At 34.8% G+C, this 26,616-nt stretch overlaps 1 protein-coding gene across 2 annotated transcripts in view; it reads right to left on the bottom strand.

Annotated features, from left to right (window-relative positions):
• Positions 1–26,616, bottom strand: part of hth (Meis homeobox homothorax) — a 262,885-nt gene that overhangs the window by 72,549 nt on the left and 163,720 nt on the right. For both annotated transcript variants that reach the window (XM_085189188.1, XM_085189189.1), the window contains exon 10: positions 21,511–21,659. In XM_085189188.1, the coding sequence (XP_085045314.1) occupies positions 21,511–21,659 (149 nt within the window). The remainder of the gene's footprint in view (positions 1–21,510; positions 21,660–26,616) is intronic.

The following is a 26,616-nucleotide window of genomic DNA, read 5'->3' as shown; positions in this document are numbered from 1 at the left end:
ATCAATAAGGCACTGTCGCCAACTGTTAAAATTTTAAAAAAAATACTAGCTTGTAAAAAAAAAAAGAATATATTAAGAAGAATATTAAAATTGGACAGAAATTGCATAAAAATTCAAATTCTTTTTTTTTCTTTATCTTTTTAATTAAAAACACAAAACGAATACCTCAATATTTTATTAAAATCCTAAGATTTATCTCCACATACTAGAACAACAGACATAAAGGCACTACCACACTAATGATTTACCGCGCGTCGATATCTGCGAGATGCGGAATTTGTCACAGCGGCTGTTTATGCGGAGCTGTGCGCTTGATAACGCTGATTATACACGATCACTTGTTGGAATACCATTATAATGATTTAGGTGTTGTTCTGTGATTTATTGGTACATGCTAAAGATTTTTGGTTTATCGCAGAAACTTTAATACAATGCCTTTAGGGTTCATGTAATTTATTGTTCTAAAGTTCATAACAAGTTCAGATAAAAGAATCATAATAATATTAGTGTCTCATTTTTCCGTATTATTATTATTACGTTTTCCCTGTCTAAATTTAGTCATATCATATATTTAAACTCATTGATATAGTTGCTTTATTCGAAGTCATTCGCTTTTAAAACACAGTATAATTATACTTATTTAGGAGTTAGTAGCCCATAAAATGTATAATTGTGAATGTTGTCATTACTGACAACATTCTTCAAACAAGGTGCTGATCTTATAGTATTATTATTAATACCGTTTATTTCTTTTTATAAAAGTCAGATGTTTTAGCCCCGTGAAACATAAGGCCTTAAAGAATTTCATTTATCCAAATATTACGACCTTATTTTAACCGTTGTAAATAAAAAACCCTACTTTAATAACCACATTGAGTAACATTTATTCTATCATGTCAATAAATACAAGCTACTCAAAACAATGAAAAATTAAACCAATCTTGTCCCACCCTGGTCTACAGCGTCGTGTCACTTCCCTGTCACTTATACACGACCTCTGTAAGGGCAGACGAGGGCGGAGCGCCCGCCCTCGGCCTCCAGTTACACACGTATGGCGGGGCTTCTACCTTGTACCTCGACACTTGCTACGGTAGATTGTGTATATAGTTAAAATTAATGTAATACTGATCTCTATAGAAAATGCGACATATTCTTAAGTGTTTTATTAGTAAATGTATTTTGACAGTTTAGAATTAGCTATATTTAAGGTAAGTAACTATACTTAGTGAATATTAAAAATATTTTGAAATAAAACATGACGAACTATGACTTTGATGACGATTCGATAATATCATAACTATTACAGAATCAATAATTTTAACGAATTTATTTTTGTATTAACATTTATAAAAACAGAACACCCAAACATATTTCATTGGAGAATCCACTATTAACTATTAGAATCATTAAGCGAGTAAATAATCCAATATAATTGGCATATCGATTATACAAATGTATATATTATACATCTCAATACAAGAAAGCGATCAGGGAGCGACCTCTGCTCCGCACCGTCCTGTCCGGACGCCGACACTCCATAAATCAGGGTCGGGCGGTGCCAGGGAATGATGGATACTCGACTCACGACCATTGCGGCTTCGAAACCGAATGCATATCGAGGCTCGAACAGAACTTCAACACGATAATACTATTATAATATTTCAAATGTGGGAAATATCAGCCCGAGACCATCATCTTGTTTGGAGAACGAAGAAAATAATACAAATAAATGTGAAGCTAGCTGTAAATGAACTTTAAATGCTACACAAATATTTTTTCTCCTATTAAACAGATTGTATCACCGAATAGGCCCCCAAAAAAAGCAAACAGTTAACTTTTTGCGAGCAAATTGTTATAATCAAATCAAAATCATGAACGAAACACCCCAATTACTGAGCACGAGCCGTCGAGATGTGTTTTTTCTAATCTTCCCACGCGTTATGTTCGCGCGTAATTATAGGTTCAAATGTGTAATAATACATCGCTTCAATAAAATTGTACATTCCGCCTTCCCCGATGCTTGATTAGTGCCGCCATCTTGTGGGCGTGGACGGCCGCGGGCGACGCGATCCTCGGTCCCAATTTCTAAAACACTAATCGCTAAATCGAGCATGCGTTCTCTAACGTGGGTTTCTCGCTTGGGGACGAGCTCTCCTGCACCACTACCGGGCGGGGACATCACTACTGTCACTTCTGACGTCCCTGATTGACACTCGTATACAAGAGCTTGTTAAGAAAACGTATTATTAAGATGGAAAGCTTTCGATGTCAGTCGTTGTAACAATTTTGATTTGAGAGTGGACAGTTTTAGGTTTTTTTCTCCCGGAGAGCTCCTGGGTATGATATTAATTAACTCGGCCGCGCGCTGCAGATGAGTGCATATTGAAACGTCAAAAATCAGAGTTTCTTTTGCTTCTCATTTTCGGTTCGCTCCAATATCCTTCACGTCAAGAGCGAGACAGACAGCGTCGGTGGGCAGCGAATTTTTTTTAAGTGATGAAATAAAAAAAACCCGCCTGTTTTTCCAGGAAATGGACTCGAAATTGAAATTTCCAATTTTCGCTTTAGATATTTTTTGTGTTTCACATACACACACACATTAGGGAGGTTTCTATTTTCGAATGTGATTGATATTTGCATTCAGTAAACATAACGGAAGCTTTCAGCTCTAGTCAAAGTCGCGGCTGCAACACTTTTAATTAAACCTATTACAGTTTCCTCTTGAAATTTGAATGACAGAGAAAGTCATTGTTTTATTGCTGATGCAGGATGTAGACGTAAATGTTAAAACCAAAATTGATATTACGTCAAGTACGCTCTCATCACACAAGATATAAGTAACCCATAAATATTAATCACAACACAGCTAACATCGCAAAATGCTCAACTTTAATCCAAGAAATGATCTGAATCATTCATATTCATAGTGACGGAACCGAGAGGCTTTCACGAAAATGGCTCGGTGTCTAGAAGCCGGATGAGATGCATGAATATTAACACCGAGTACCATAACTATATTAGAGATATAGTGCATGGTTGGGGCACGTTTGAAGTTGCGCCGAGCGTTCTGAAATTTGACATTTTGACAGCTCTCCGACGGCTGCCTTGCCACCCCCTCGCACCCTGGCGCTCCCAGGGTATCGGCGTCCCACTCCCGCCTCCGCCACGTCTGCTCTGAATTGTTAATGCATCGGTAATTGATATTATAATTTTGATAGCTATTTCTGTAATGGCGCCTTTTAGTTTACGCTCCGTGTGTTATTTGATCTTTTGTGGTATTTGGTGTTATATTGAGTGTGTATCAATAGATTTTAGTTAATTACTTACCTGTTTATTTATATAGGTTATTAGACTTATCAGATTATATTAATTAAAATTCTGAGCTACCACTATCGTATGAAGTTAACAAAAAAGAAACTGTGATGCTCCAACAAGAGTTTCGCTTAAAAGACTTGAAATTTGACAACGAGTGAACACGTGCCGACTAATCACCAAGTCTAGACCAGAAAATAAAAGCTGTACCAGACAAAAAACCGTCAACGCGCCTGTCAATCGCTTACATACCCTTACTCCGGGTAAAACGGAAAAAAATCATCACAAAACGCGTATTTAAGGTTTAAAATAGAGTGGAGTGACTTACCAGAATATGCACTATTCAGTTTTAGGTGGAAAACGTTCAAAAGGAAATAGTACCGTCAAACGGCTTTGTTAAGTGAACATGACAGTAAAACTTCGAAGACACAGGATAGGTTTTAGCGGATTTTCGTCGGACAGGATAAAAATAAGCTGATTTTTTTTATTTTCTGCTGCAAAGCGTCAATTTACTAAGTCAAAGTGAGAATAATGAATACGGAACTCCATGTGAAGTGTGTTTTTATGGACGAATACGGGTCTTATCAGGATTTTTTAAAGGATTTTTTTCAACCTTAATGATTATTTAGTTCCTGATTAATATTAATAAAAAAATGAAGTTTCACAATTTTCTAATTAAATATAAGCATTTACACTAAGAACAAATCAAACCAAGATTTGAACCAGCAACCACCACCACACACAAATATATTAATTCCTCAACCAAAACACACATAAACTATGATCAGGAGAAACAGGAAAATTGAAAATGCTCTGAGTGCGTTTAAATGCAAATACAAACTAACTACCAACCTTAGCTTAGTAATTATCATAAATAGGCAGAGGACGTACGAGTATATACTATGGTTAGTTATTTACTTTACATTACCTTGCCCATCCCTATATGAGATTTGCTCTTGTAATCAACCGCGTCATGCGTTTATTATGTGGTGTCTATATAGTGATTGCAATTTATTTTGCTGTTTTACATAAGTTTTGAACTTGCAAACTACTTGGATTTGTCTGTTATTTTTTTAAATTTGGTATGTGATACTTTGGCAATAATTAAAGATAAAATGTACTACTTTTTTACTAATTTCAAGGAAGTAAATATTTATAGGTTCTTTATTTAAGACTTAAATTTAGTGACAAATTCCTTCATTTTATATTTACTATACAGTACAGCGGTGGGGGATTCACGTTTTTTTAAACATTTCATAATCAACAAAAAAATAAAATATTTTTTTAATATCATCCTATTCGAACCTCAAATATATGACCAGTATTAGCTGTAAATATTTTCACCAAGCACCAAAGGAAACGAAATCGCACTTATCAAGAAATGTAAATTTCAAGAAAACACCTATTTACATTCAAGCAACATCTAAGTTCAATAAACAACACATTTTACATCAACGATACGACTTCAATAAGCGGATTTAACTTTAGTTTTAGCATTTTATCGTGAATTTTCGCGCGTAAATTATTACATCCACTTTCAAATTCAAATATTCGAACGAAAAAAGGCAGCAAAGTGTACACGGCACCATGAAAGCCTTTCCAAAATGATTTTTGAACGGACAAACAGTTTACTCGCAAAAGAGTATACATTTTATTCAACGAGATATTGCTCTCTGCGTAAACATGAAATTTTATTGACGTTGGCGCCGCGTGCGACTTTTTTTACGCAGTTCTGTACATTTTTTTTAGGTTTTTTCCTTTTTTTTTTGGAATGTTTTTCCACCATTTTTATTGACGGCAATATAAATTCATACCTTTAACCTATGCCTCTTTTGAATTGCGCTGGACGGAATGAATCGGTTCGATCATTTTGTTGGATTTGTTTCAACTTGTATAAGCAAATGGGTTTAATCTTTATAGACGGATGAAAACAAAGTGCCTTGCAGTGTTTAATAAAAAATGGAAGAAGAAAAAAAAAGAAAAGGAGGAGGAGGGAGCCTGGGAATGAGTTAAATAAATAATTGAAGAGAGAGAGCCTAGCCTGAGGGAAGCTAATATCGTTCGCTATATTTTTGATAAATCTAGCGTTAGTAACAACATTCATCACTGCCGGTCTGATGTTAGGTTTATAGGTCCCGAAAAAAACAATACTGTCTATACCTCCTTGACCAAACATCCAAAATCCATAGGCTATTTAAGATTCGATTATACCCATCTTTCACCATAAAATAACAACAACAAAACCTTTATCTAATGAAATGCGCTAAAATCGACAAGTAAAAGTCTTTGATACACTTGAATGGTTAAGCGTTGTCAGAACAGCTCTTTGTTACAAAGGCAGCCTCGAGGCAAGCAAGAAGCCTAATCAAACGTGGAGTCCCACTTTGTTGGTAGTTTCTTTGAAGTCTGTACCTCCTGATATCATACCTGAAGGTACTGTAAAGAAACGACGGCGAGCCCCAAGCGAAGTAGTGATAGACGTTGTTTAATATAATTGTTCGCTTTGTTTGTTTGTGTTGCTAGATTTGTAGTAGCTGAGTATATTTCTGGTTGAGTCAGGTAATTGTTGAAGTCTTGTTACATTTAGTGTTTCTAAGGAATAGCTGAATTTTGATATGTTTAGGTATTTTTAATAAAAATTCTGAAGAAGTGAGCTATAACACTCACACAAAGAGAGCTATAACACTCTGTTATTGGCGATTAATTTTCTATGTTATTAAAAACACAATATTTTCAATTTGGACGCAAAGTGAAAATCAGAGTGTCTCTACACTAGGTGATCAAACCCTGCAATATGCAAGATAAAGAGTAGAGCTAAAAAATCTTATCCCGTCACTGTCTTTGTGACAAAAATGAATACTTGCCATGTTCTAAAGGGACAGACGAGAACAGGTCCTCTTAGTGTAGAAAGCATATTCTGATACAGCCAGGAACACGATAAACCCAATCAAAAGACAATACATAAGACGCAAGAGCCCAATGCGACCTGACAATATATTGTAGTTAGCTGTGGTATAAGTTATAAGCTTATACTGAGTATTCGTATGTATATTAATCTATATATCTATATATATAAAATCGAAAGGTCACTCACTCATCACGAAATCTCAGAGACTACATGTGCTAGGAATCTGAAATTTTGCATAGGAGTTACTTATAGGACGTAGGTGCTCGCTAAGACGGAAATTTGTAATATTCGACTTCTAAGGGGTTGTTTTTGGGGTCGAAAGTTTGTATGAAACTTCGTTACTACAAATGCTAGGAGTCTCAAATTTTGCATAGACGTCACAAGGACGTAGTCATGGACACAGAAATTGATAATAACATAATTCACGCGGGTGAAACCGCGAGCGGGCCGCTAGTACATATATAAAACCCTTCTGTTATTGAGTGACCGAATGATATCCCATAGACGTATCTACTGGACTTAGAAAGTTTAAATTTGTCGTATAAGTATAAATCACTTTTTAACCTATCTACGTGTGAAACGAAGGTTAACACTAGGTTCCTCCTAACTACCCTGATATATTCTGGATACAGCATAAAGCTAAAATTTCCAAAGAAATGCGCGTATTTCTCTATTATCTCCATCTTTATATTTAAGATACCTTTTCGCTTCAACAGCCAAAATCTTGTAAATTGAACCGCTCGAGTCTACCACCGATAACCCTGTCAGCGGCGTGACTGAGTATCGCGTTATCTACCCATTGTCCGTATTGTTGCACCCTTCGACGTCTTCATGCCGTAGTTACCATTAAAGGGGATATTTTAATTGAACTTTATGAAAAGAATTTAATGTTTTATAGGATGAAAGAGGGATCTAGTGTTGAGACACTCCGGTCCCTTCTTTCCGTCGATTTGGGACAATTCGTGGTGCAATTGAACGCCGCGATTTGACTGAAATATAATCTTTCTCCTGAATGGAGCTCAAACCCACAACTACTGATTATGGTTGACACTGTACAGACGATGTACCATTGTACCATGACGGGGTTAATGTTTTTCTCTTTGTAGATAATTTTCCTATTTTTTTTTTTTAAAAGAGAATTGACACTGCTATTTAATTTTTGCATTTTCTGTAAAAATATCGCGTTTTTATAGATATATGATTTGGTAGGGGAATTATAATTTTAGCACCAACGTTTACATATAAAACACCACCTACCATTTCAATGCATTAGAAACATAAATTAAACCATTTTTTTCATAATTCACGAACAAAAGTAATATTTAAATTGCAGCAACTAATACCGTAATTAGCATTAAGTTAAAATTACTTTAGATTTTATAAAAAAAAAGTATCGTGACGCGAAAGCAGCACATAATTTTAATTCACACGAGGCATTTTTAGCAATCTCGCTAAGATCTTACTTTAAGCCTATTAAAATTGCACCATATTTGCATATCAAAGTTTCTTTTAAAGTCACGCGGTGTTTCAACCATTTTTTTTAAACTTAAATTCACTTAAATAAATGTCTTTATAAGGCTTTGTTTGTATTTCTTTGTTGATTCGTCGGTATTATTTGGATTGGTGTTTAAAAGGTTGTAGATTTGATTCCAGCTTAGGTAGCCTAAGAGAGATTCTCCAGTGACAAGACATTATGCTCTCCGGTTTCCGCCTGAATTCCAAACAATGTGTTCTAAATGACAAAATTTAACGTCGCATTTTAATTTTACCAGAAAACATGAATGAGAATTGAACCCACAATCAACGCATCTACCATTATTTTTTTTCAAACTTCACGCTTTATTCCGTATACAGTAAGGTGTGCAGATGAAACCTGGGAACGTAGTGTTAAAACCCTTCGTTCCCATTAAGCCATTTCCATATTCCACTTTCCGCTGAATTCTGAAGGCATTGCATATTTCCTCGACTGGAATTTGGACTTGTCGTCTAGTCCCAACTACCCTCTATAGATACTGTTAAAACATTAACATCCACACAGGTTGCAAATGCACCATTCATTTTTGCTTTAACTTTTAATAGTTCTTAAAACACCGTGATGTCTTAATGTTGTTCCTAAGAAGAATATATCACGGTGCAAGCTGCAGTTCCAGAGTTAGTTCAGAATGGCACGCTAAAATATTACTAAGAATTTACTTTATGCCACGTTTAAGCTCGTAAGTTCGAGAAATTTTAGTTTTGGATGTTTTTGGGAGTTCTAGTGCAGATATTATTTAAATCTATTCGGATATCTTTAGGGATTAGATAATATTGTATAGAAATGAATGTTAACCTTTGAAATTTATAAACATTCTTGTTTTTTTTGTCATCAAACCTCTCTTATATTGCAAAATACTAAGCTGAAGAATTTCTTTGATGCCTTCTTGAGGAAGTGTTAAGTTCTTTCACAACTTTTAGTTATTTCCGTATGGCCTCGCAAGCAAAACCGCAGTCAAAAGCTAGTAACAAATAAAGTATCAAAGCAATTACAGTCCTCTAAAAGAATTGGTCGCAAAGGCGAGCACCTGCGCACCTACAAAGTTAACTTACGTTTCTTAGCAGCGGTATTATGAAAATGGCTACCAGACACACCCGCGCCGCTAAGTAATTGTTTGACATAAGTTGCTTCTTTGTAATTGCTTTTGCTATATAATAATATCTTTTTTTATATATATATTTGTGTAATTATTTTTTTAAGGTTAGTTTTCGAGAATGGACAAAAGAGTGACTCATCACAACATTCTCTCTGAATAACGCAACAAAAGTCACAATGAAAGAAAACTTGTGACTATTTTTTATCTTCACGCAAAGCAGCAAAGTAAGTAAAGGGAACCTGGGAACTAAATAAATATTTCATTTTCTCGAGTGGTAATCGAACCTACAACCTATAGCTTTACACAGCAGTTTAGCCTTATCCTTAGCTTAGTTTAGCCTTATAGAAATATTTGAGCTCTAAAAATACACAAAAAGACTTGCCATTTATAATTTTTAAAGGCTTTTAAAAATAATATGGCCTTCTAGTCGCTGACGGTGCACGGCGGCGGAGTAAATCCGGGATGACGTCACTTCCGTCCAATCCCGCTAATGGCGGCTTAAAGTTTACTTACTTTGAGTTATGCAGCGATATTGAAAATGGAAATTCTGGGTCATTTTGTACTGGAAATTTTGTTTTATTTTCGTTCTAGATTTACTTATCTTGCGCTTTATTACTTTTGTTAGGTTTTCTATAATATATTGATTGATTTTTACTTATATTTTTGTTCTTTAGATCTTGAGAGCGTGGCGCAGGGGCAAAAACATGCGACTGTAAACGCAGCACTTGTGGGTTCGATTCCGAATGGGTGAAATTAAATATTTAATATTTTCCTATTTCAAAAGCTTGGTGTCGATTTTCACCAATTACCAGGTTTAAAATAATTACACGGAGTGACGTATAGTGGAAAAAATTCAAATGAGATGTACAAAAAAAAATACAGTCGAATTGATAACCTTCTTTTCTTACAGAAGTAGGTTAAAAAGTATTCTCTCTATGTTATTTGTTCTTGTAACAGATTAAAAACATATATATATATATATGTATTTTTTTATTTACTTTCCAAATAAAGTAAAATAAAAATTATAATATCTTTCATCCAATTTACTCATTGATTACCATGAAAAGTCATGACTTTTCGACCGACGACGCTTAAGAAGGATTAACTTTATGTTAAATTTCACGGGGATTTAACAGATGTTGCGTAGGACCGAGTGTAATCATATTATGCAAAACTAACTTATTACAAGCTTAAACCTTTTGAACATTTTATTGAAGTGTTAAATGTGCACTTAAGAAAAATATATAAAAAAATAACGTGACGGGAATCGAATCCGCGCCTTTTTGTAACCGTCTGAGCCAATCTACTAATGTACCTACATATTCAATTAAATAAAAACAAATTAGTTATATGCGTGACAGTTTAGTGCTGTTTTGAATTTATAAATATTGCATTATAAATAGAAGTTTTGAATAATTGTAAGCAATTTTCATAATGTCAGTGTCGTGAGTACATCGACACGCTAACTTTGTACTATAAAGGTAGTGCCCAAAAAAACGGTGAAAAATTCTTCTCACATTTTTAATTAGCTTCACGCTCTATCCCGCAGAGTGAACCTAGTGCTAAGATACTCCGTTTCCTACTTTCCGTCAAATTTTGAGACATTGCGAGAAAATGAAATTATTTCGTTGCCTATATTCGTCGTGTTTACAGTAAGACGCTATGCACTTGCACCACAAAAACCTATTATAAAGATTGAGATTTATTAGATTTATTTTTTAAATAAAGAATGTCATCGAAACTTTCTATATAAAATTATACGCAATAATATAATTACCAAATAACTGAAAACAAAACGTACAATATCTAATTTGGTTTATTAAATTATTAGTTAAAGTTCAAACACCCGATCTAATATCCGATTAGGCGGGGTCCATTTAGGAGAACTCACTATCAATGCTTAGCAATAGGATTAAAGTAGGGAACCCGAGGTGACCAGACGGGGGTACAGAAGTGGTCAGCAAGGGTAATCGCGCGGATGTTATCGCAGGGTAATACCCCGGCGGCCGCTGATTACCTAAGCCCTTACCCCCTGAGCTTGGAATTATGCAGGCACGACTTGCTCCAGGCGAAATTAGATGGGATAAAAACGGTCCTTCGGGCCGGATATCTATCGATTGCTAATTGTGATTACGAATCAATTTGATTTCTATGTGATGTCTTGGAATTGCTGTATTGTTTAAATGAAGAAATGTAGTAATAAGTATTATTATAATAGTATAAAAGCAAAATAGCTACTTTTATACCAATTAATATATAATAATTCTATACATAATATCAAGTTAAGTCGCTCGGCTAGAAATTCTAACATATTTGTAAAAGTAATAAAAAAAATTACTCAAAGTGTTATTTTACCATGAAACATATATTTATATTTCTTCTTTCCGCTTAGAACTTTCTTTCCGGAAAGAAGAATCAGAGGGTTTAAACCTAGTGTTAAAGCACTCCGTTATTCAATCTTCGTCCAATCTTCAAGTGACATCTGCCAGATCCTACCTAACCATACCCACGAGTAGGTAAGAGACTAACGAACCCACAACTATCACTTATACCATCAGACCCCAACCCACTTGACCACGACAGCTTCACCACGTATCTACATATCTATATATTTCTATGTATAAATATCGCAACACATTATATCGAGTGTCACACAGCCACCTGACGATAACTCATCGGATGCAAATATACATTATCAGTGGTCCGCACGCCGCCTATGCAAATGATTATTAAAATTAAATAATTCTACCCTGTCCTATACTAGTGTATAGGTACATACGTGGTACACTGTATATACAGTGGTCGTGGTCGTGGTAGGGCTGGGTGAGCTAGTGTATTAATGCGTAGACTCTATTAATGAATATTAATTAGATTTAATGTATGTTAAAAGTATTGATAATGTTTTGATTTATTATAAATACAAATTATTCTTTCTTTCTTTGATGAGTGAGTTGATTTTTCCGTATTATTTGCGGGACATCGTCTTCAAGATCGAGACAAATTCGAAAGAGAACGAAATGTGAACCATTAGGTTCCATACTCCCTAATATATCGGAAAACCTGTAGCCAAAAATAAAAAAAAACCTAATTGATATCCAGCCCTACCTAACAAATACATGTATAATAACGTTATTTTCTGATTACTCATCAGAATGAAGATGCCATACTCGATGACCATGTACCGATACCAGCTTGAGATAGGGGAATTGTGCTCAAGATGGCATACTATGATAAGATGACACACTACCAATATTGATGAAACTATTAGCGCTAAGTGCGATCTTGTGACGTTTTAGAGAGTGTCTGTAGATGCAGCTAGTGCTTAAATTCAGTATGGCTGAAAGTGAATGCAGACGGGCAAGTAATTCATGTTTTCGTTATTTTCAATTGCAACAAATTTTTCTTTCGCTTTTGCTTGATGGTGAAAAGACATGTAAGATAAAGATTTTCAATTTGAACTAATTATAAATGTAAAATAGGATTATTATATGACACAACTAACGTTAAAAGCGCATCCTAACCTATAACCTTTTGGCACAACGGTTAAAATTAAATTCATATATCTATTGGGTAAGATGACATACAAAACGTGAGTATAAGATGGCATACTATCTTACCCTTATAAATAGAATCGATGTATTTTTTTTGCTTTACCTACAAAATGCCTGGCAATTACAAACGAATATATATTGGTCACAAGAAGAGATGGATGAGGCTGCTAGAGCAAGGGCATTCAAGAGCCGTCAGTGACGAAGCTTATTTCCCTTTTGGAAAAGGAAGTGACTGATAACGGAATCCAACCTCATAAAATTTGCAACATGTATGAATCTGGCCTTAATACTGTTTAAAAGCCCCCCAGCAAAGAAGAAACTATTTATTTGTGAACTATGCTCGACAAATAATGATGGGGTTTTTATACCACATACTAAGTATGTCATTTTACCCTGTAGATATGTCGTCTTACACTGGTCGACCTAAGTGCGATTTTTGTTTATTTTTAAGATGTTTGAAAGATGATTGTTCTGAAACTAAAATAATTTCGTAGATTATGAAATATATAATAGTATACGCAATATGCTGTTCTCAGATGACTTTATTAATTTGAAATATTTGTCTTCAAACAAAAAGTATGTCATCTTAAGCACAATTCCCCTACAGCCGTTACATTCCACATGGCCATTATGAGAGGAACTAAGCAGCGATATATTATAGATAACAGTGGATTAATCTTTGAAATGTATGTTAAAATATCGAATTTTACATATTAATAAAGTATGTAATTTTTATTTTAGATATGACGGTGAATTTTAATTTCATTTTTAAATTCATTAAAAAATTAAAGTTTCAATTAGTGCGAATTTGAAATAATTTATTTAATATTATTAAGCTCAAGTTAAGGTTCACGCTGTTATCAGCATATAGTAGGGTAGGCAAAGGGAATATAGTGATAAAACACTCAATTTCTCGCGCGCTTTGCCTTGTTACCAGAGTCAAGAAATGAAAATATTAATAAATAATCATTCATTTTCCAGAATATGAATCGAACCCACAAGGGTCGCGTCGTCTACAGTGACATACTTGTGCCACTGAGCCATGACGACCTTAATATTACATAGATTTACATAATTAATAAATAAATTACTATTTGTCAGAGAAACAATATATTTAGAAAGATATATTATAGGTTATATATAAAGCTTAGTTGGTATATATTTCAACTTAGTCCAATGTTAATGTCATTTACAATCTTTTCCAAACAATCTAGTCTTATCTTTCACTTACAACAATATTTTAACTCTAACACGTAACCCCTATAGAGTTCATCTCATTACTGATATAAGAGTTTCCAGAAAAACGTTTAAAAGCACCCGAGAAACACTCCCGTAGTTGGCCAGGCTCACAATCCAGATATATTGCGAAGTTAAGATGTGCATCTAAATAGCCCGCCGCCGTCCCAGCTAACTTTAGATTACTTGCACCAACTTCACCGACTTTGTAAAAGCAAGTTTTGTTGGAAAAATTTTCCAAGGTATCCCCCCCCCATTCAGCTCGGCACAAATTTACTGCGCAACTTCGACCCCGGAAATTACATTGTAAACGGAATTAAAAAGCAAATAACTTCAATTTTGTTTTTGAAAAGAAAGTTTTTATATTGTTTGGTATAAAAATACAACAATTTTTCAAATCTAATAATATTGTATCCTGTGTGTACCTTTCCTTCGAATTGCCGCCCTGATGGAAAACAAATTTCATCCCCTATTATCTAATAAACATTTAAACTACCCTCGTTTAAAAAAAGCCTCGGACACCAGCTCGGCGAGAGGAAGGGTTCACTTGCTTATTAAACATTCATCGGTGGAAGCACTAAAACCTATTACGGAGGGTCTCTGCGGGTGTGGAAGGTGCATTTTTAAAGGCACTTTACATTTTAGTTATCATAACGCGATAAAAAGGATTATTGATAACTCGTAAAGTGTGCTAAATTATTATACTGATACAACTACGGAAAATAACCGGTTCACTTTAAATTTCTGAATGAAATACTAAAGATAAACTCGTAATTTTCGATAAAAAAATTATATGTTGTTTTTTTTATTTTAGCTTCATGCTGAATTCTACGTATGGAAGTATAAACACCATGGAAACGAAAGAAACTCATTACTTTGAGTGGGAATCGAACCTACAACTGTCGCATTTACACTCAGACATTGACTCCAGAGGTCCAGCGCCACGAAGCCCATAAAACGTATATAGTAGATATAGAAATCGAAACGACCAAAACCATAAAACCAAATCTGCATCCCACCAAGGATTTAGCACCACCCAAAATCCAAATCCCATTCTTTTTACTGTATATTGACTATTGAAATAAAGATTCATCTCGTCGACCCATTTAAGCGCAGGTGTCACACAACGTTCCTTTTAATATACTTAGATTTGCAATAACGTCTCATGTACCAAGCACCCTTTCAAATAAATTCTGGCAATATAGCGACACACGGGCCAACATTAATCAAAGACTGGAGCTCTCTGGAGCTTCTTTCCAGGATTGTGGATATTACCCGGTATGTATAATATAACTTATTGTAACATTCATATTATATAGGATGGCTCAGATTATGTTTTCTTCTCGCTGTCGTTCCTTTTGTTTTATTTATGAACTAATTTTGTCTTGGTTTATGAGGAAATTAAATTTTTTATATCATATATTTTGGAGATTTTCGATGGATTCTTGGTCTTTGGTATGTTTCTTTTTGTTTATTGTTCTAATATTTGTGTATTGTAGATATCAATAAGAGGTTTCGGCGTATTTTGTATGGTATTTTATCAAAATAATATTAAAGAAACTCCATATTAAAACTATTTATGCAATCGACCGGTCTAATCTAAGCGACATAATATCAAGATCAAATAAGCTAATAGTATTACACACAATTACTTATAAACAACAAGTCTCGTTCCAAGAGTATAGTTAGTTGAGTTGACCAAAATTGCCCATTCCATATCTGGGTGAGATCTGGGGTGACTCCAGCGGCCAGCCCCCGCGGGTGGCTCGTTAAGATAAGATATCAGGGTGGACGGTCTCAGGTTACAGGATGTGGGGGTCCAGAGTAGCGGACGGTCCAAGGGTTCTTGATGTATGGTGGCTATCGATTTTGTTTTGTGGTAAATTTTAAAGAGTTATATAATAATGGATGAGAAATTTATGATTTTTTTTCTATGTAAAGAATAAGTTAGTATATGTAACTACTAAATAATGTCATTAGCATATTGTTAAATAACGTTAAATAAAGACAAGTACGAGCCATAAATATGGCTCGTACCTGTCTTGTTATGATCATTATTTCTTTATTACAATACGAATATTTCTTTATTGGAGTATCTCTAACTGGAATTTGGGCTTTGGGCTAGCGTACAGAAGCGTACACAGAGGCTTTCTCATATTTAGACACTGCGTCCAACATTTTCCGTCTAATTTAAAAAAAAAACTCTATGTTAAATGGTGAAACTCAATGCCGCACTCTGTCTCTTTACCAGAGCTAGAAAACGAAAATAACTTATTGCCTCTACTGGCAATCGAACCCACGACCATTGCGTTTACAATCAAACATCAAGTGCCCAAACACTCTTACAATCTAAAGAAAATTTGAGTTTCCATCATCAGAATAGCACCGTGAACTCTGAACAAATCGAGCACAAAGATAAAAGATAGCTTTTTCATCCATTAATTAATACTTGTCATTCGATCCTGTTTACCCCAACTGTTATCAGCGTGTGCATAGCCGCTGTGTCGGCGGCGCTATTAAAGGGTTACTTTGAGACAATATTGACGTGGATATCTATTTGGCAGGAGTCAGGAGTTGGGTAGAGAGAGAGCACGTCGTTGGAGTTGCCGATTGTTTGTCAATCAAAGGATGTTTTTAGTATTAGGGTTTGTTTGTTTGTTTTTGCTGACTAATCTAATAATATATAATAATCTTGTATGGTTTGGATCGAGTTTGCTATATATTAAAAAAAGGCAGAAGGAACTTAGTGGTAAGTCATTCCGTTTTTACTTTCCGACAAAATTACGATTTTTGCTATTAGTATTAATTAAAACTTCTCTTACTCCATTGCCTTTCAATAGCTCTTCCTTTTCTTCCGTGAATTTCCTCAGACCAAATTTTAATTTTAATTGATTTGGAAACATAAAACGTTTTACACTATCTAAAACACATTACGTATTCAAGGCGCGCTCTTACAATATAGCTATCCCATTCCATCTCATAGTGCAGTGCTATTTCACGTAGCTACTCTATTTCCGTTGGATCCGAATTTCCTGTCCGTCCCGTTAAGGCATTAAACGATTTAAAAAGCGCGATCTAGCAGGACTCCCCTTTCCGGAAATAACTTCTGTCGCCCTCTAGTGTGTAAAGATGGGGGTTTTTTTGGATAAATATATGCAACATTATAATAATATAAGATTATATATACATTTCAAAATTCCTTTTTCAAGAGGCAACGGAAATGTTCGATTTTAAATATTTCTTACTTACTTTTTTTTTCTTTTCTAAAATATTTTATAACTATTTCAACATTCTATAGATTTCTGAACATAATAACTCACTTTACTTTTCTACTTCTCTGTAATGTGTATTGTTTGCGGGAAATTAAATTATTTTAAATATATAGTTTCTCCCCTAAGAGTGATCTATATAAACTAAAAACATAATATATAGGTACAGGTACAATACCAACACAATAAAAATTATTATTTACCCAAAACCTTTCAAAATTTCTTTTAAAAAATCCACAATCTACTGTAAAACGTTAAAAATATCCAAATACACAGTTCGCATTAATCCAACAACGCGTATGTTCCAAAATATGGTTCAATTTTGTTTATTTTCGCTGAAAAACCGTTGAATAAAGTTCGTTATTTCCCTTGGTTTATTCGGTAAGGGCGACTCATAAGTTTTACTTGGAGAAGTCGGGGCAAATTGCATACGAATCCTGGAGATGAGAATTTATTAATATTGGACGCGACGCGGCGAGGGTATCTCCTAAGAATTAAGGCTGTTTTTTCGTTCGGTTACGAAATAACGTCTGCTGGGTATATTTTGTTCGGTTTGTAATTTCGCCACATGTTAGAGTGGCTCGTGTTGGATACAATTTTTAGTTATTAAGGTACCTATTTTTAAAAATTTTTAGTATTTTTTACTGTTTTGATTAAAAATGATAAGTTATATATCCTATTTATTATACATTGGCCGATGTGGAAATTGGGATTGTGCCTGATTTAAAATACTAATGGTGGTTCAAATCTCACTTAACGTTTCTTTTGAAATATTTTTATTTCCCTCATCTAGATTAAGCATTACATTAGAAAAGCGATATTTAAATAGATGCAAAGTTATATAATATTTAAAAATGAATTTTGAAAAACTTTGCTATGAAAACAAAGCGAAAATTAATTTCAATGTGATATTCTCATGACGATTCCAGGACCAGAACGATGATACAATGTTTACAACTTTGTTATATTGGTATTGAAATATGGCTTGCTTGTACCTACGTAGTATTAATGTGTGGCAATCACAGAATTACGATTAACTATACTCACTAACGTTAAAAGATATCATCTGTCCGTTAATAGTTAGATAGATATGTACAAATAGATAAATTGTATAGATAACTGATAGATAAGTGATTTCTAAAGAAGAAATAAGTGAATGCCTTTTACAGACATTATTATCATTAATATTAAAAAATATATTCTATCATAAAAATACCATTAAAGTTATAAAACTACCTCATTTTCGACACCCACGCACGTCACATACATATTTAACGCGCTCGCTATCGAGCATCGAGCAGATACAGTTCTCGTATTGAACACAATCAACTATTAACCGAGTATTTCCGACATGCTCCCATAATAACCGTAAACAAACATAACAAAGGACGGTACTAGCATAAATAAAGTATAAATTCTTTGCCGATGCTTCCATTCCGGAGCGGTGGATATCAAAGAGAACTCGATACTGTCGTAACTTAACACCGCGCTAGAGATTCCGCGTTTCGCCATATCACGTCTATGATGTTGGATCTTCTTGTAACGGCCTGTCGCGTGAAATAAAGCTTGTGTGTTTTGATGGGATGGGATTTTTTTTGTGTATTTGTTGTTTAATATATATTTTGTTTTCTATATTATGTTTATGGTCGTATTTGGTTTACGTTTTGTATAAAATGTCTTTTTTTATTAAGACATTTTGTTTGTCCTATAGTTCTTGCGGTTCATTATATTATATCTTCCAACTATCAAGCGCAAGACATGTCACAACTGCATTCTTAATGTTCTCCGTTCCCATTAGGACATTTCCGCTTCCCACTTGGTGCATTGCCTCGTTACCAGAGCGACGAAATGAAAATATTAAATATTTCATTTTCTCGATTGGGAACGTTAGTGCTCCTAGTTCGCTACGACCTCATAAGACAACTTCAATTAGAAAAATATCAACAGAAAAAAAAACAATATTGTAAATGCATAAAAAAATTAAAATTTACAATCATTTTAACAACCTCATTAACCATTCTACAGTATTTGTATAAATGACAAGATAATCATCATTTGAGTCCACGAACAGATGTTCACAGAAACAAAAGGCAGCACGGGGCTGCGGCGTGTTGTCGCGGGATTACCGAGGCCTTATAATTATTTTTAGCCCCCAAAAAGGGCTTAAAGTCCCAAGGTGGGATTTGTGAGGCGTCGTTATTCAATATTATATCTTGTGAAATATCCCGGGGTGTCGCGACACGTAGCAGGTACATCCCTACGACGGCAATCCCGGGATAGATTGATGATTAACGGGATTACGTGACAATACACTTTATTATGTATACTGTATAAGAGTTTGGTTTTAATGAAAGCGTAAGTTAGTGCTGGCGGGTATTTCATGATTTATTATATGCAAAAAAATGCATTTTCAGATAGACATATGGTCAGAAACAATATTTTTGTTTATTTAAGTGATAAATCACTCACTAATCTATTTTCCTTGTAAGTTTGCGTTAGAGTACGAAAAATCACGCTTTTCTTGAATCAAATTGAGCAAACATGTTAGGATTGTACCAAAACCATGTTATTAAGCTCAATTTTGTCCTCAAGGCCTCTTAACATTATATATGTACTTAATTTAAATTAAAATAGTCAGTCTGTCCGTACATATATTACGAAAAGGTCAAGAACGAACGCTAAGAGCATAATTTGTCTATCTAACACTCGCTTATACAAATTAATCATTTAATATGCAATTAACGCGTTATCTGCATTATAATAAGCCCTGAGTGTGTTTAGTAAAAGGTCATATCCATTCAGAACACGCTCTCAACCGGTCCGCGATCGTTGGAAACCACCCGGATCAATGAAATACAAATTCGTATGGACGCAAAAGTTTTAAAATTCATACCGTTCACAGTCAGATTGTTACCAATATTGCACGCCCCGTACGGAATTTAAATACATAGACCAACGCTCGATGGCCACCAACTAGCGGTCACAGATGACATCTCCTTTTTTGGTTTCATAAACGACACGAGCCTGGACTAGTGTTGTTTGGTGCCAGAATTATCCTAGATACGGAATAATGACTGAATGATCAGCAAAGGTTAACAAGCGAAGGTATGCTCATACGAGTATCTTCACTCATTGACCTGAAACATTCCGTTCATTCGTTCGATTGATAGTCGCGAATGCGGCTTCGGCAGGTGTCAGCGCTCGGCGGTGGCCGCGGCCCATTTCCCGCAACGTAATCGAATGAATATTACAAACGCCGCGCCGCAACGACCGACGGCGTGGAGCGACGTGCTTTTTGACGCCCATTTGAAGTATTGTCTGCGTCCGACCGCACAGCCAACGCACCAATCATGCAGTGACCGAGCATGTAGCTGTTCAATTACAATTTGAAATACGATACAGATTTCCACGAGTCCCAGCGTCCACGAGTACCGCGAGCGCGCGGTGGAACTCCGCGGCCGCCGTAATGAAAGCACTTAGCACTAAACGAAGCAATTATAAGTAATTTGGAGAGCGGTAATGGACGCGGACAGGGACGCGCAAAAACCCGCGAAACGGAACGCTAAAAGCTCTCTAATTCGATTGTCGATGGTACCTACTTTTTTAAACTCCGAAAGTTCGCGGACGGAAACAAAGCGCTGGAATTTTAGTTTACAGGAATAAATCCTCAATGCTCAGCTTCTTGGCGTCGGTAAAAGCTTTTCCGCGGCGACAATTAAAACTCAAATTCGTAGCCATAAAGAGAGTGAGGTCCGCGGGGCGGAGGGAAACAGAAACACCGGGCTCAGAAGACTTTGCGAGCGTCACCTGAACTGAGCAGAGCGCCTTCTTCGGAGCCGGTGATTTATGGGCGCGGATCCGGACCGGTAATGAAATTGCATCCCCTCGCAACCCTCCCTCCCTCCGCCGCCCTCCCGCGCACCCTCCAGTCGCAGAAGCCATTCTAGAAATTACTACGCAACGCTGTGCACTCGGCGAGCAGCTCAGGTAACTTCTTATGCTAATGTTTATTTTTTACCATCAATCACTATGATAGAAGGTGGTACCGTTATTGAGGTGTTGAACGCCGCGGACGAGTTTAATTGCATTCATAGGAGCCCTGCCCTTTGAGTCGCTCCCGTTCTTTGTCTACGCAATGAAAAATTTATTGCTTTCGCTGGAAAATTTTAATTGAAAACTCCGCAGCTCCGCCCGTGCCGTGGTCCAATTGTCTCGCTGACGTCCGTTGCGTGATTTCAACTTTGTATGGTGAAGTTAAAACAGCTATTAAGCTTATTCGATAATAATTTTAGTACTGAACTTTTGTTGGGTTCAACCTATTGTCCATTTGTGTTTCGGGTAAGCCTGTCATATATTACTGGGGTATGAATCATCATTGTTTAGAGTTATATTATATTCGTTTACGTCTGCGATATCCAATTAATATTTTGTTTTGGATGATGATACTTATATAAATATATTAAAATTATAAAGAAAAGTTATAAATCGTTTATTGCAGTTTACAAAAATCAAATAGGGTACCTATCACATCTAGTTTTCTCATAGTGTTAATGAATTTAAAGTCTAAGCATGGACTTAAGTCTCATGAAGAATATGTTACTTACCGTTAGATGTTGAAACAGCCACGCCCGCAGGATGTTGGTAGCCACTTTGGGGAATATGCCCCGTTTCTTCTGGTTCTTCTTACCGTTCGTGTCATCATCTTCTTCCCCCGTGCCCTCGCCTGAGCCGATACTCGCGTTACTGGCATCTCCTGAAAGAGAAATATAAGATTAATATTTTAATTTAAAATTAAATCTTTTTTATTTTTTATTAGCAGATTATGTTACTTCTTACTAAAATTCCTTATTTTATATTCTTGTTTGGCTTCACGCTGTTTCCTACCCATAGCAGGATAGGCAGAGGGAACATAATGTTAAAACACTACGTTTCTCACTCTCTGTTTTATTTATGATAGGTACATTACTTGTTGATTGACGGAAATCAACCTGCAACCAGTCTTGCTACCAATGCGAAGAAATGAAAATAATTAGTTCCTTCGAGTGGGAATCAAATCCTTAACCGTTACGTTTATGGAACCTTAAAACGTACGAGTACGTATATTTTATACGCTGTCTAAATACAGTATATTGGCTTGAAAATGATCACAATTATTTTTTAAAAATTTTATAGCACCTATTAATGCACATATTTTTGATAATCGAATTAAAAATAATCACAATCAAGACTGAACTGAAGAAAGCTATTCGTGTCAAATCGTCAAAAATCATAAAAATTAGAAAAGCTAATAATATATCGAAGATAATTATGGAAATAAATAAAATTTAATTAGCATAGACGTTTTGTTATCAAAAATAATAAAGTAACATTAGCAGATAAGTTGATTCGCTATCAACGATACAAGATTCAAACTGGTTTTAATTAACTATATTTGAAAATTATTTCATTAATATCCAAATAGCATTTAATTTTTTTTTATTTATTTTAAGGAATGTAAGTGGAGAGATTTAAGGTAAGCAGTCTATTCTCTTTTAGCACATTTCCGGTGACATTATGTGATAGATGTACCTACTCGGAAAGTAAAAATAATTTAAACATAATCATTCCCCCTAATGCAGAATAAATATACATTTTCCAATATCAAACCGAACCTACTACCTAATATACTGAACTGTATCACCTACTATGGAATCATTCCCTAGACTAACCTAACTAGTATAAAAGAGACAAATTCGTCTGCCACATTATAACAACGTGTTAACAGCAACACCAGGCAGCGAGTAACGCCGCGAGATGTCTCGACTTCGCTTATCAGCGGTGCGTCTGGCATATTAATTAGAAACACCAACTAGCATTTATTTAATCACCTGCCACTATGATTTCTATCTCGAGTATATATGCTTAATTAATTCTAGGTACGTCCCGTCGCCGTCATACGTGTGGCTGGTTGACTCGAGTTTGTAATTGCTATTCCTTTATTTTGCTTGTCTATATTAATTTCTGTATGGTTCATTGGTGGTGTGGTTGATTGAAAGACTAATAATTGTTTTAAAAATATATTGTTTTAATAACCATAAATATATTGATGTGTGAAACTAAATGCTGTTTAAGACAACCACTGTTGAGTTCTTTTTTCGGATATTTGAAGAAGAATTACCATCCGTGCTGGTGGTAGCTTCTTATAAGACTACTGACCATGTAACATGACTTCCTAAGTACTTGTAATGAACAAAAAAAAAAGAATATGTCAATTTGTAAATGTGTGAATTTAAAGTTTAAAGTGAATTTTGTAAAAAAAACTATAAATTTCACTCACTCAAATACCAAACACACAACTAACACTAACTTAAAAGTCCACGCCTAGACTTAAATAAAATGTCTCGCAACAGTGAAGTAGGCAACGAGCACAGGACTGACTGCATGTAGGCGTTTGTAATTCTGAATAATTGAAAAGAAATTCACTTTGGAAAAGGCACGCTACGTGTAAGGAACAAAAGCTCGAACACGATAAACAAATTAGAGTTCACTGAGGCACATCAAATATTTATCACAACACTGTATTGAATCAGCTCGAGGGTAGATTTCATCTTATTTCTTCCTTTGCAAGCCTTTTCTGTTGGATGGAAAAATTGTTTTCGAATTTGCCGTTTCGTATTGTTTTTTTGCTGTTTTTCTGGACTGGTTAGTCCAATAACCAATTTTATTTTTAACCATATGTAAGCAATTTTCTTTAGGATCATAGCTCATAGCATAATTGTGATATCCATGGTTTATCCAGTCTAGATAGACTAAGCTGTCAACGAGTTTCAGGCAAAATTTTTAAATTAGAAAAAAGTTAAGAACTCAGAAGTTGCGTTAGTCACTGTCATTATCATTTATATCATGATATATCTTCTCCTTGCTTATAGAATAACAGCTGTGATATATGGACAGACAAATAGTCAGTCAGGCAAATTTATAAGGGCGGAACTCTTCTTTCGTTTTCATTGACATTCAGTTACGGAACCCTAAACAGGTTCTTTCACTAGATTTTTTTAGCATTTGTTCTACAATCTATTAAAATTCAGCTTTCTCGACGTATGTGTCAACGCAAAATTTATATTTATGCACATATTATGTTAATTCAAAATTACTGTCGCTTTATACAATTTGTGTGGGAATTTTGCTATTTAAAGAATAATTTCATCATTCTCAGACGATTTTTCACTAATTTCTAATAATGTTATAATTATCAGTTTTATATTTTATGAAAGTAAATTAAATTAAATATATCGATCGACTAAAAATTTCGTATCTATAAAATTTTACGTTAATGGATGTTTTATATGTTTATAATATTAAGTGTGGGAACAACATTTTAAAATATTGTAAAATTATATCTTGCTAAATTATAATTTACCTACACATTTCATTATAATATACTCTCCTTTTGAGTTTCCTTTTGTTTTTATGAGTTTCTTGCTATTTACTACATAGCGACACAATCCTCCGTTTGGGAATTGAACTCACAACCATCACTGCGGTACGATAGTTTCAGATAGAAATATTTAAAAATAAAACCTATATAGATCCAAATGCTGTAGCATTTATACGTATATAAGTATTTCAATATTTAAAGGCAAAATTTTTTAAAATATATTTTTTGCTATTAAAACCTAATAAAATTAATTTAATATATTAATTATATCTTCTATTTTAAATATATTATATTAAAATTCAAACGTAATGTATGACAATGACGAAATGCAGTATCGAGTTGCGTATCGTATGCGACCGGTGGCTTGCATTGTCATGTTAATAGGGGCAAAGTAATAAAATTACTTTTACGCCATTACCCGCCACCCCCACTTGTTATATAGGGTGTTGTGATATAGTTATTTTTATTAATTATACATCATTTTAAAATTACCCTAAAATTATAATTCTATATCGATCATTTTTTAATTTATTTTTTGAAGTAAAAATTAATATTTGGAAACCGTCCAAGCCCTTGGAACGTTGTCAAAATGCGCGGGTTCGAATCTCGCTAGGTTAAAATTTTTGTGCATTTTTATTTTTCTATCCTTGATGTGGAATAACACTTAAAAAATTAAAAATATTATATAAAAATTGAAATGTATTATATTTGTACTAGTTTTTACTATTAAAGATCAATGAGATATGGTACTTCCTTATAATTCATCATTTTCTGATTAATCTATCATGTAGTAGAGGAAATCAAGTGTGTGTTTTAGTTGATTGGGCAAGTTCTTGTAATATAGGCTCAAGGTGTTATGTAAATCACTTTGCCTTTTAGTTTTTTTAATTGTATAGTGACAAACCACTGTGTGCTATTTTCTATCACTCAGACACAAATATAATATAATATTTTAATTAGGTATATAACTTTCAATTTTATCTTGAACCAAAGATTATGTCCTTAATAAAATAATAATGATTATTGTTTTAGGTAAGTAATAAGTATAACTATAATTTTAAACAAAAACAATCATCCTGTACACTATCAGCGTGCAAAATCAGAGTGCATTCGCATGATGCAGGGCTAGTAATCCCCTAATTCATCTTACGTGCACGCACACAGACACACACCCCCTAATATTCACTAATACACCCCCAAATGAGTGTACAAACACGGCGTGGGGACGCGCGTGTGAAAAGTCAAGAGAATGAAAATTAACTTAATGTAATGGAATTGGCAGTGTCATCTTTCTATTTTGTTTTGCAAAAACAATAGATAGCTTTTCAATTTAGTGGTGTGTGGTTTTTTTTCGTCATTATGTATTGTTTAAATTAGTGGCAAGTCACTTAGGTTCACCCTGTATCCCGCTTATAGCAGGATTGGCAGAGAGCACACTCTGTTCCCCACACGCCTCTCATTTTTTGGGACATTGAGTATGACCAGAACCAGGAAAAGAAAATAATTTATACCCTCGAGTGGAAATCGATCCCACGACCCGCAACGGTGGCCTCTAATTACTTTCAACTTTTCTATTACAATAAGAAATTGAAAATAAAAAGACATTGTCAAAAAATATACTTTACATTTATAACATCCATCAACATATGTACGTATGTAAAACACGTACAATCGCTTGAACTAATAAATTTAAATACCATCTGGTCAAGGAAATACAAAATAACATAAAAGAGCGCACTGAAACCTAATATAAACACTTTTTTCTGTGGAAAAACGCTACAAGGCGAAAGAATTTCCACGCAATACAAGTAACTAGTATATCGTAGCGACAGAAATAAACTCTGCAAGCGTTCGTTTACTGAACTGCTCATTAGAGCGGATCCTTCTACGGCATGGTGTTTGCTCCCATGGCATTTGTAAGCCGATTGCCGCAACCCGACACCGAACTCGCGACCCTTGCACGGTGTACCACCAAACTTGGGGCTGGATAACTGTTGGGGTCGAATCGATGGGGTTATTTGAGATAATAACACACATATTTATGTACGATGTTTTAGTTATGAAATTTGATGATTTGACTGAAATCTTTGGTATTAGAGAAGTTGTCTTTGTATTTTTTATTTTCATATTATATATAAACCAGCTTCTCGCCGTATCCCGCATAAAGCAAGATAGGGAGGGGGAAACTAGGGTAAAGGCACTGATTTTAAGGTTAAGGTTTTAAGGTTAAGGTTGAATTCCGCCACTCAATACCGAATGATTGGAATTCGGACAGAAAATGGTATGTGGAATA

Source organism: Heliconius melpomene, chromosome 8, assembly GCF_056956725.1.
Source record: "Heliconius melpomene rosina isolate 202511_hmr_F chromosome 8, ASM5695672v1, whole genome shotgun sequence".
Taxonomy (NCBI): Eukaryota; Metazoa; Arthropoda; class Insecta; order Lepidoptera; family Nymphalidae; genus Heliconius; species Heliconius melpomene.
The sequence above is the reverse complement of the archived record's forward strand: the minus strand, read 5'-3'. Positions and strand labels throughout refer to the sequence as shown.